This window comes from Polistes dominula, unplaced genomic scaffold (genome assembly GCF_049000335.1).
Source record: "Polistes dominula isolate Pdom_NZ unplaced genomic scaffold, Pdom_raw_medaka contig_12, whole genome shotgun sequence".
NCBI classification, from domain to species: Eukaryota; Metazoa; Arthropoda; class Insecta; order Hymenoptera; family Vespidae; genus Polistes; species Polistes dominula.
In genome coordinates, this window is record NW_028301116.1 from 2,579,686 (window position 1) to 2,591,011 (window position 11,326).

Consider the following 11,326-nt stretch of genomic DNA (forward strand, 5'->3'; position numbering starts at 1 on the left):
GATTCTCGATTTAATTTAACTACCGCTTCGATATATCGCGAGAATTTAGTCGCCATTTTCTTGTATCGTTACTTCGAGATTTTGCCCGCCAGTTTCAATTGTCCGGTTTGTTTTAATAATATATTAATTTTTTTATTGTCATTTAACGTGATTATTGTTTTATATATTTTTTTTTATTAATTTGTCGAGAGTTTGTGTTAGTCTCTCTTTTTTTTTATTATATTACAATTTTTAATTATGGCATGAAATAATACATGGAGATTTTTCCCGTCATTTTCAATTGTCCGATTTATTTTAACTATGTTTCTTTTTTTTCGTCATTTAACGCGATTATTATTTTATATATTTTAATTAATTTGTCGAGAATTTGTTTTATTCTTTTTTTTATTATATTACAATTTTTAATTATGGTATGGAATAATACATTTTTTTCCTTATAACTTCAACATGTGTATATTTTAATTTTGAAGATATATTTTTGACAATAAATTATTTAACTAATTATATTTTTTTTTATAGATTTATAGAAAAATGTAATTAATATCAATATTTTTGTTCGATATTGTATATACGTGATATTATAAATTCATTGATTGAACGATTATATATTATCGATTTATTATTAATTTTATCGTAGTAGCATTACAAAATATACATAAGAAGGAAAAAATAAATTGCTTACATATATGTATGATATTTTCTTTTTTTACATTAGCAATATGTGTATCAAAATTACGTGTAATTTGTTTTTATAAAACGACACACTTATGTCCTAGAATGTGATTAGGGTGTATTATAATTATCGAACATGTAATTTGTGACAATAAGAATTCATTTTTATCCGCTAAACTTATTTCTAAAAAAAGAGATTGACGCTCAAAATTTGGGTAAGAATAATATTTTTTTTCTGCATAAATATCTCAATATAAATCTGTAATCTTCTTTTTCTCTATAAAAAACTGTACTGTAAATTGCAATAAGATATAAATCAGTATTGTAATCAAGGTTTTTCATTTTTTACATAGAAAGGATGTTACGTGTCATATAAATTTTGAATTCCTCTTTTATTTTTATATATTTATATATTATATTGACAATTTCACGAAGTAAATAATGTTGAATAATTGTTAATAGCAAAAATAAATGGATTTTATATATTCTTTTTGTTTTTTTTTTGTTATTTCTTTTGTACTTTAAATATATTTCGTCCGACCTCTAGCCTATTTTTTATTTGTGATTTAATAATAAGCGTAGTTTCGTTTCTTGACGTTTTCATTTTGTGAAACGCAAATTATTGAATATGTATATATATATATACATATAAATAAAAAATAAAAAAAAATGAAAAAAAAGAAAGAGAGAGAGAGAGAGAGAGAGAGTCAGCTTTCTTTGGCAGTAAAATGTAACATCGATAACACTTCTTAATTAAAAAAATGAAATATGTCAGCATTTATTATTAAAAATCATTGAATGCCGACTATGTAGAGTCCCTCGATAATGTTGAAAGATGTTTGTACTTTTTTTGATCTTTTTTTATTTTTTAAGCTTCTCCTTTAAACGTAAGGAAAGCATCAACGAGGAAAAGTACACCTTGAATGATACTAATGGATCCTTTTGCTAAGCCTGTATCACGAAAAGAGGATTTATAAGCAAATTGATCGAAATGTTTGATATTCAAAGCACCAGCAGTTATGAATAAAGCGCAACCAATCAACGAGAAGAAAAGGTCCTACAACATAAACGAAAAAATATAATCATTAAAATGTAACATATAAAACGTATGTATTATTATATATGTATTATATATATGTTCATTGTATTGATTATTAGATTGAAATCAATGTTTATTGAAACAAGAATGAAAAAATAAGAAAAAAAAGAAATATAAATGTAGTATAGTTTTGATTGTATATATATTACAGTTAGATATTATTTTCAACGTACCACACGTCGGTTGACCGGAGTTGCCATTATACTGCCAGCAAACAAACCAACTAGAATAATGAGGTATCCACCAAAGGTACCCATTGTGATCATAGCTGTATGCTGATCTCCCGCGTTAAAGGAATTATAATGCAATCCGATAAGAACGCATACCAAGATCTGGAAAAGTCAATATACATATATATCTATATATCTATATATCTAAAAAGTCAATATTATATATATAAGTATATATGAAAAAATACGTTCTATGTTACATATAGGTGGATAATAATATATATATATGTATCTATTTTATTAAATACATTATATATATTATAATATAATTAATTATAATTTAAAATAAATAAATAATTAATAATTATATATAAATTTTATTAAAATTATACGAATTATTAAATATTATATATTATTTAAATATAAATAGTTAATAATTATTATATAATAATAATAATAATAATAATAATATATATTTTATTCATTCACTATCATTAATACTCCTTCCCTTTTTTTCAAACCAAATTTGTGTAAAAAAAAGTTATAAATATAAATAATTTTATAATTATTGTACAAAATGTAATAGTTTTTTTTTTATCAATAAACGAACTAAATGAGGTCATTGAAAATAAGTATACTGTTGTCCATCGATATTACTATAAATAATACATTAGAGCTTTTAATGTTTTGTTCCAGTTTAAAGACTTCATTCCTATTTCCAAGACTATTCGTTCAAGCAACAGGTAAGTATTTTCATTATGGACGATAGTACAGACTCGAATCGTAATCTAAATGACACATATATACATACATATATATATATACATACATATATGTACTTATGTATGTACGAATGTACTTCTTCGAATACCATTCTTGGATCATCTTTTAATGTTATATTCATGACGTTTCTTCAACTAAATTAATTAACCAAGAAAATAATATGGCGTCATAAATATTATACAATCTATGTAAGTGTATGCATAATCGTTGACATATTATTACAAAAATGAATAAAAATCTTGCATTTAATTGTAAATTTTTATTTTATTTTATTACGCACTCTTAATGATAAATTTATCAGAAAGATGATTCACAAGATGACTACCTTGTATTTTATCTCGTATTACGAATAGTTTTGTTTAATGAACTTTATGATCGAAGTATTATCATTATTGAATTTAAATAATATTTGTTATAACTTTTTATATTAAATTTATTGTAAAAAAATCATTTCATTATCTTTTTTATTATCTTTTTTAAAGTGTTAATTTATATTTAATATAAAATTTATATATCTATGATCATTATTATTAATTATTAACTCTTTGAGTGGTGAATACTTTTAACTAAAATGTTTTATAGAAACGGAATAATTTATTATTAATTAGATTCTAATAATAAATTATATTTAATAATTAAAGTTGTTCTTTCTGAATATAATTTCATTAATTAATATAAACATTGCATTATTTTATATTAATATTAACAAACACGTATATACATCGATAGACTACTCTGGTAATTTTTACCAAACGCATATATGCGTCTATAGCACTCTAAGGGTTAATTAATATTTTAATAATTAATCATAATGTATATACTTTAAAAGTAGTATAATAATAAAGTGTTGTAAATATACTTACAAGTTCAAAGAACTTGATGATAGTAAGCCTCGTAATGTTAACCATTTTTATTTATCTGAAAAAAAAACAATCAATAATTATTAATTATTTAAACGTGTAAAAATATAATTTGAACAAAATAATTTGATGACAATGTTTGAATTGACACAATCATATAAGAAATATTAAACCTTTTTACCAATTAAGAAATCTTGTTTACACACATACACATATAAAATCATGCTATTTTATAAACGAAAGTCTTAACGAGTCTTATTTTCCGCGTATTGCGAAACCGTTATATAATCTATTGTATGCTATTATCAGATCAACCAAATGAAATTGTGTGTGTGTGTGTGTTGACGAGCAAAATAAATAAAATTTCTTTCCATTCAATTAAACGTCAAATTAAATCAATTCTATTCAACGTAACATACAAAATAATATTTTTAAAAGAAAAAGGAAACAAATTGTGTTCGATATTAGCATATAAACAAAGAGACAATAGTTTTTGCTTATGGACATGAGTTTAGAAAAAAAAAAACAACTTAAAGTTTATGAATTATTGATAGACTTTATATGAGAAAAGTAAAACTTTTAAGATCGATATAAACTTGCAATGGTTGTGAACAGTCTCGTGATACCAGAGGTGACTGGTTTTTTTTATGATCATTTATAATGATAATAATAATAATATATAAACTGATAAGACAGTATTTGTTTTTATTTTAATTTCTTTTATTTAATTATTAACACTTTAATGGCCGCACGTTTACGAAGTCAAACGTCACCAGGGACCCGGTAATATTTTTGATATACAATTTAATATATAGTATATAATATATAACTTTTTATATATAAGTAATATAAGTTATTTTTTATATATATAACTAAATATATATATATGTAAGTTATAAAATATATAACTTCATTTAAATTCACGAAAAAAAATTAACATAAAACAAAAAACAATTTAAAAACAAACATTTAATTTTATATAATTTTAAATATATATAAAGTTATAAATAAATAACAGCCAATAACAGTTGTTCTGGTTATCACACACATGTTGTGTGAGCGGCCATTTAATTATTAAGGAGTTAACATATTAAATTTGTCAATAAATCAAATTAAACGTTTTTTTTTTTTACGTTTAATTTGATCAAATCGAAACGTAGTTGGTATTAGGTCGGACTGACGTAACCTTATACTACTATACTGTTCTTTTTATAGTAATGATCGGATACGAGATGATTATTGTTGATCGTATATCCTCTTGATGGATCAAAGATCAATTTTAAGATGGTATATAAATTATTTTTAATCGAGATAAATAAACAACGAGTAATCTAAACATTCAGAATAAAAAGGTGTGTATATACAGGGTGATTCACCAGCCCTTACCACTTAAATAGCACCATATGTATAATTGCACCATAAAAGTGGATAAGAAAAAAGTTGCATGAAAAATGCAGGACTACAATATGACATTAGTATTTTTTTGCTAGGTTAAGTCATTTTCGAGATTTATTTGTAAACTTTGTTTTTTTAAATACAATGTTATATTTAAATACTTATTTTCGGATAGTGGCTGACAAGACGAATTCAATGATGTGCAACATTAAATACAAAACCTGACAATGACCAATAAAAACTATTCGGAAAATATCTGTTCCGTCCGTTGTCGGAACAACTGAAGTATAACGCAACCTTGATGCAACCCTGATACGACCACAACGCGACCATGACGAGAAGAGCTGTATTGTGGTCAGCTTGTTTGTCAGTTTTAATCTTCGTTGAACTTCCAAAATATTAATGTTGCACATTATTGGATTCGTCTTGTCAGCCGCTATCCGAAAATAAGTATTTAAATATAACATTGTATTTAAAAAAACAAAGTTGACAAATAAATCTCGAAAATGACTTAACCAAGCAGAAAAATACTAATTTCATATTGTAGTCCTGAATTTTTCATGAAACTTTTTGTTTATTCACTTTTCTAGTGCAATTATACTTTCAGAGTTATTTAGGTGGAAAGATCTGGTGAATCATACTGTATATATTATAATATATTTACCGTATATTATAAATCTTTCGTATTTTAATGAAATTTCTCTTATTAAATAAATCTTTTTCTACGTATTGAACTTGTCAAAAAAAAATCGATTAAAAGTTGCGTAACGATAGGAAACGATATAACCATCGATCATTTGACATAAACGAGTTTTTAATTTAACAATTTATTTTTTGTATATTTGGTGTTTCAAAAAATAAAAAATAAAAAATCATATTTCGATGTTAAAAATATAAATATGAAAATAATACTCTCGTACAACAAGATTTGTCTTTTTTTTTATTTCTTTATGTTAATCTTTTTTTCTTGGTTCTTGATACGGAAAGATTCAGAATATAAAAACGAGATGTAATTAAAGTACTATATATATATATATATCTTTTCCTCTTTTTCTCTTTCCAGATAAAAAAATTACTGAACGAATGGGATAAAGTATGTATATGTGTATGTGTGTATGTGTATTCATATCTGTTTTTTATTTTGTCAGTTGAGTTTTATTAAAGTCAGACTGTGTGACGCTTTTAAGTTGGGTCAGTGGAACGAAGCACCCATGGCCATGGGGCACCAAAGATGGATAGAATGTAAAAGAAATTAGTAATACGTACATACCCATGTACGTACAAGGTATGTATGTAAATATTTCTACGTGTATGTGTAATATTGCGTATTTTCTTGCATGTTTATACTATGCGTCAGACTCTAGAACATTATGTCATACAGAGTTTTGTTTATTTTTACAGTAATCGTAATATTATATTATTCATAATAATTAATAGAATATCATAATATTTAATTTTATATATTATTAAATTATATATATATATATATATATATATATAGATTATGTTAATAGTAACGTAGTTTAATAAATAACTTATATTTTGTAATAATGTTATAATTACAAAAATATAATATATAAATGATAATATTAAATTTATATATATATATATATATATTAATTATATAATAATATATAATATTAATATAATATAATAAAATATAATATATAATTAATATAATAATAATATATAATATATAATTAATATAATATAATAAAATAAATATATAATAATTAATTATAATATATATATATATATATATTATTATTAATTAAATTATAATAATAATATTAAATTATATATGTATATAATATATAATAATATTATTATATAAAATTGAATATATATTGTGTTATATTATTATATTGTCATAATATAATTAAAATTAATAATTAATATAATTTAAAAATAATATTTAATTTAAAAATTTATACCGAATTATTTTTTTATTTTTACAGTAATCGTAATATAAAGTTATTTTATATTTAAATAATACCTTATTATTAATAATAATTAACATAATGTAATAATATTTAATTTTATATATTATTTATATATTAGATTATACATTATATACATCATATTATGTTATATTATTATATTGATGTAATATAATAATAAATAATAATTAAAATAATTTACAAATAATTTATTATATTGATTATTATATTTTTTTTACAATTGATGATGACAAGATAATCGTTTTATATATTGATTTTAATATGAATACTGAACAATGTTTCTTTTTATATGTGATCCAATGAGAGAATTGTTTACAAAAAGTTTTCTTATAAATCATTTTTTTTATTGCGTGAAATAACGAATGTTTTATATTTAGTACGAGTTTGAAAAGCAGATAATCGTATGTGTTATACTCGATGAATACAAGTAATCAATGCGAATCACGAATAAATCGTATAAAACACCGTTCATTTTTATTTAGGTCATCTTTAAATATTATTCTACTATATATAATATCAATATTGATATTCAAGAATTTATTTTTGTTTTTTTGTATATATCGAAAAATAGAGAAAATTTGTAATACATAATTCAATCCAATGTGAAATATTTCAAATGAAATAATAAAATAACAGTTTGTCTGATTTTTTTTTTTTAAAAGAAGAATTCTTGAAAATCAGGTTATTCATTGTTATGTATGAATATAACTATTTTAACTTTGTTAACGTGATTAGCAACATGCTAGTTAATTATTGAATCCGATTATTCAAAAAAGCAAAAGAAAAAAACAGAAAAAAAGGAAGGAAGGAACATAATATTCCTTCAGAGACCGTGCATTAAAGGAATGTTAACTTTTTTAATTAAATGCTGGGTTATTAAAACCAGATTCGTCCAATAAAATCTGACTCCAATGCATGTGTGCATCTAATTAAACGCATTAAATTTTTCCATGGAAATAAGGTGTTTTTATTTTCTCTATTTTTCTCTCTTTCTCTCTCTCTCTCTTTTTTTTTTTTTTAAGTAATTGAAGTTTCTTCATATGCAGGTTTAATCATTAAATTTGTCTATTAAAATTATTTCTATTATTTTTTTTTTTTTTATTACGTTGAAAAATATTCTATACGAAAGTTGTGTGTGTGTGTGTGTGTGTGTGTGTGTGTGTGTGTGTGTGTGTGTGTGTGTGTGTGTGTGTGTGTGTGTGTGTGTGTGTACAATATGAAAAACAGGATAATATAATTTTTTTTTAATAGGAGTGTGTGTTTGATTTTTTACAATTATTCAATTAAAATATGCTTTTTATTATTTTTTTTTCTTTTTCGTTTGAGGTTATGTCAAAGTTAACAAAATGATATTTCTTAGAATTTTTCTCTAATCTGTCATACTATGTTAACGATAATATACTGTTCTATTTAAGAAAAAAAAAATGAAAATGACCTCGTAATTATTTCTACGTTTTCATATCTAGAAAAAAAAAGTAGTTCACGTTAATTCACATTTTTTTTCTTCTTCTTCTTTTTTTATATCGTACAACTGTGTATAACAAATTTTGTAATATCATTCAAAATAATTCATATATATATTATAATTTACGTAGATAAAATTAATGTTCCACCCTATTTATATATATGCGTGTAATTAGGTCAATTGAATTAAATCGGACTATTCTTTCGTATTTCTATTTTTGTTTCTTTTAAAAAATTATCGAACGACGCAAAATCAGTATATTCGAGGCTGATCCTTTAGGTGGTTATACCTGCTCGTGTAACCTTGAATATAGTAGTATAAAAAACGAAGGATCACGAAGAGAAAGAGTACCGAAATGTGGGCAGCTCAAGGTCATAAGCAGTGCTTTTTTTTTAACAATAGATAATTATGTTTTAGAACTGACAAATATTCCATAGTTTTGGACAATTTTTGATTGTATTATTTTTCATAACATTAGAAATAATAATCATAGAATATAATTATTAATTATTGTAATTAAAAAATTACTAATATGAATATTTAAAATTTATAAAATAATAAGTATAAAAAATTTTATTAAATTTATTTAAATATAAATAAAAAATTAATTATTATTTATTATTATAATTATAATCATAGAATATTTGATATATAAATATGTATTATAATATATATTTATATTATAATATAATAAAAATTCTCTATGATTATAATAATAATCATATCTAATTAATTATTATATTATTTATAATAATAAGAAATTAGAGTTTTAATAATAATATAATAACATTATTAATAATATCAATAAAATAATAGAAAATATTGTATACAAGAAATTCCTAAGATATAAAGTGAAATATAATGCTTTCTTTCTATTTTTTATTTTTTTTTTATTTGAAGTAGAAATTAATTCTTCTATAAAAAATAACTTTCTATGATTCTAACCACATCTTGTATTTTTGATCAAAAGAGAGAGAAAGAGAGAGAGAGAGAGAGAGAGTGAGATTTGCTAGGAGAATTGAGGAAGTAACAAATGACAGAGCAGTTTATATTTAAAAATTGAATGTGACGTGACTTTTATTTAATTGACCACTCCCAACGAATCTACACACTATTACTTTATCAAATAATTATACTATTATTCAATTTTTAATAAATTAGTTAAATATACATATGTGTGCATGTATTTCTTTGAGATTGGATTAATATCAATCAAGTTAACTTGCTTTTGAAATAAAAAAATTAATTATTTTTTTTAAAAACAAATTATATATATTCACAATAGAGAGTTCTTGTGAAATTCTATGCATATGCATATATTATATTGGCACGTGTCGTTAGAAAATGTACGTGTTTGATAAAACTAAACAATTCTTGATGTTTACTTTGCATCGATTCAAGTGACGTACAGATAATTGCAAGTATCATCTTTTGAGTCATTTCTAACCGATAACATTGAAGTATTGTCACGTATAGTTAAAAAAAAAAAAAAAAAAAAAAAAAACAAGTATGCCGTTAATAATAATTTTTATTTTAAATTTAATACTTAATTAATTTAAAATTAATAAAATAATAAATTATTATTAAAATTAATTTATTAATATTAAATTTAAATTTAAATTTAAATTTTTAATACTTAATCTTAAATATTTAAGTTTAATTTTTTTTAAGTTTAATTAATTTAATATTTAATTTTAAATATTACAAAATTTATTATTAATTTTAATTATTATTATATTATTAAAAAAATTTCATAAGAATAATTAATCAACAAATTTTAAGTTAATATTTTTTTCCTCGATTTAATGTTTAAAAACATTTTGATTAGTTTATTTTATTAATACATCACATGCTAAATATGATAGGCGTGTTCTCATATATAGAACAGGGTTTACACTTTGCATCTTTTGATCGGACCCAATTTATATTTCAAAGGAAAGAGTAACAAAACCAGGTCAACCGTACACGACGGGTTAGTATGAGAATTATTTCGGAAACGAAAGAGAGAATCGACAACACCACGGGGTTTCTGGCGTCAAAACATGCGCCGGCGAAAGTCGATTTCTTACGACGCATCTTCCTTGACTTCTTATAAATCAATCCTCAGTGAGAAAGAGAAAGATATATATATATAAGAAGTTATTTCAAGCGAATACTACAAATGATATTGAATAAATATTTGTATATGTGACATACATGATGTTTGATAAAACATATACGTTAACATTAATACTCACATTTGTAAATAAATTTGATTTATTTAAATGATACATTGATTTTATATTATTATTATTATTATTAATATGAAATTTTTATTTTTAAAATTTATTATACTTTAGACAGATTGAAAAATTCACTTCGTAAAATTTGTTGTGATATTATTTAATAGTGTTTTGTTGTTTTTTATTTTACTTACGTGTTTTGAATCGAGTCGGGATTAAACTCGTTCGTAGAAAGTTGTTCACGTTACGATGGTTCAACAGTAACTGACGCCGTAACCGAGTAACCAATGTCGCGAGGGAGTGTTCCTCCTCTTAAACCGTGCTTTATACGATTTTTTAAAACACAATGGCGTTTACGATCATAGCGTCATAGTATATACTATGTGTGTTAGTAGTGTGTGGGTAAGTCTGTTCTATCGAGACTAAGAAATGACTCTTTCATCTTATCTTGGTCGATGACGGATCCTAACACTGCACAAAAAACATGAATTTAAACGCTTATCTTTTATTGTTCTAATTATTATTATTTATCATATATTTATTTATATATTTATATTTATTTTATCTAATTTATTACATATGCATATTGATATTTTATTTTTATTAAGAAAAAGATAAGTGATCTAAATATATTTAGATAATTCAATTTGATTCTAATTAATGTTATTGTAATATTTAATATTAATATGTGTAATATTA

The 11,326-nt window shown here is 22.4% G+C and overlaps 1 protein-coding gene across 1 annotated transcript; it reads right to left on the bottom strand.

Annotated features, from left to right (window-relative positions):
* Positions 1 to 593: 593 nt before the first annotated feature.
* On the bottom strand, positions 594 to 10,966 carry LOC107068255 (Snakeskin). Its single transcript, XM_015324473.2, has 4 exons — positions 10,822 to 10,966; positions 3,588 to 3,642; positions 1,945 to 2,103; positions 594 to 1,729 (listed from the first exon to the last, which is right to left on the bottom strand). Exons 2-4 carry the CDS (start codon positions 3,630 to 3,632, stop codon positions 1,541 to 1,543), a joined length of 393 nt encoding a protein of 130 aa, XP_015179959.1. The 5' UTR covers positions 3,633 to 3,642; positions 10,822 to 10,966; the 3' UTR covers positions 594 to 1,540.
* Positions 10,967 to 11,326: the final 360 nt, after the last annotated feature.

Excerpts from the sequence above, each read along its gene's own strand:
- LOC107068255 (XM_015324473.2), bottom strand. The coding sequence starts at position 3,632 with ATGGTTAACATTACGAGGCTTACTATCATCAAGTTCTTTGAACTT. Across the intron at positions 2,104-3,587 it reads TCATCAAGTTCTTTGAACTT|ATCTTGGTATGCGTTCTTAT; the intron begins GTAAGTATATTT and ends TGACTTTTCCAG. Across the intron at positions 1,730-1,944 it reads CTCCGGTCAACCGACGTGTG|GACCTTTTCTTCTCGTTGAT; the intron begins GTACGTTGAAAA and ends TTTATGTTGTAG.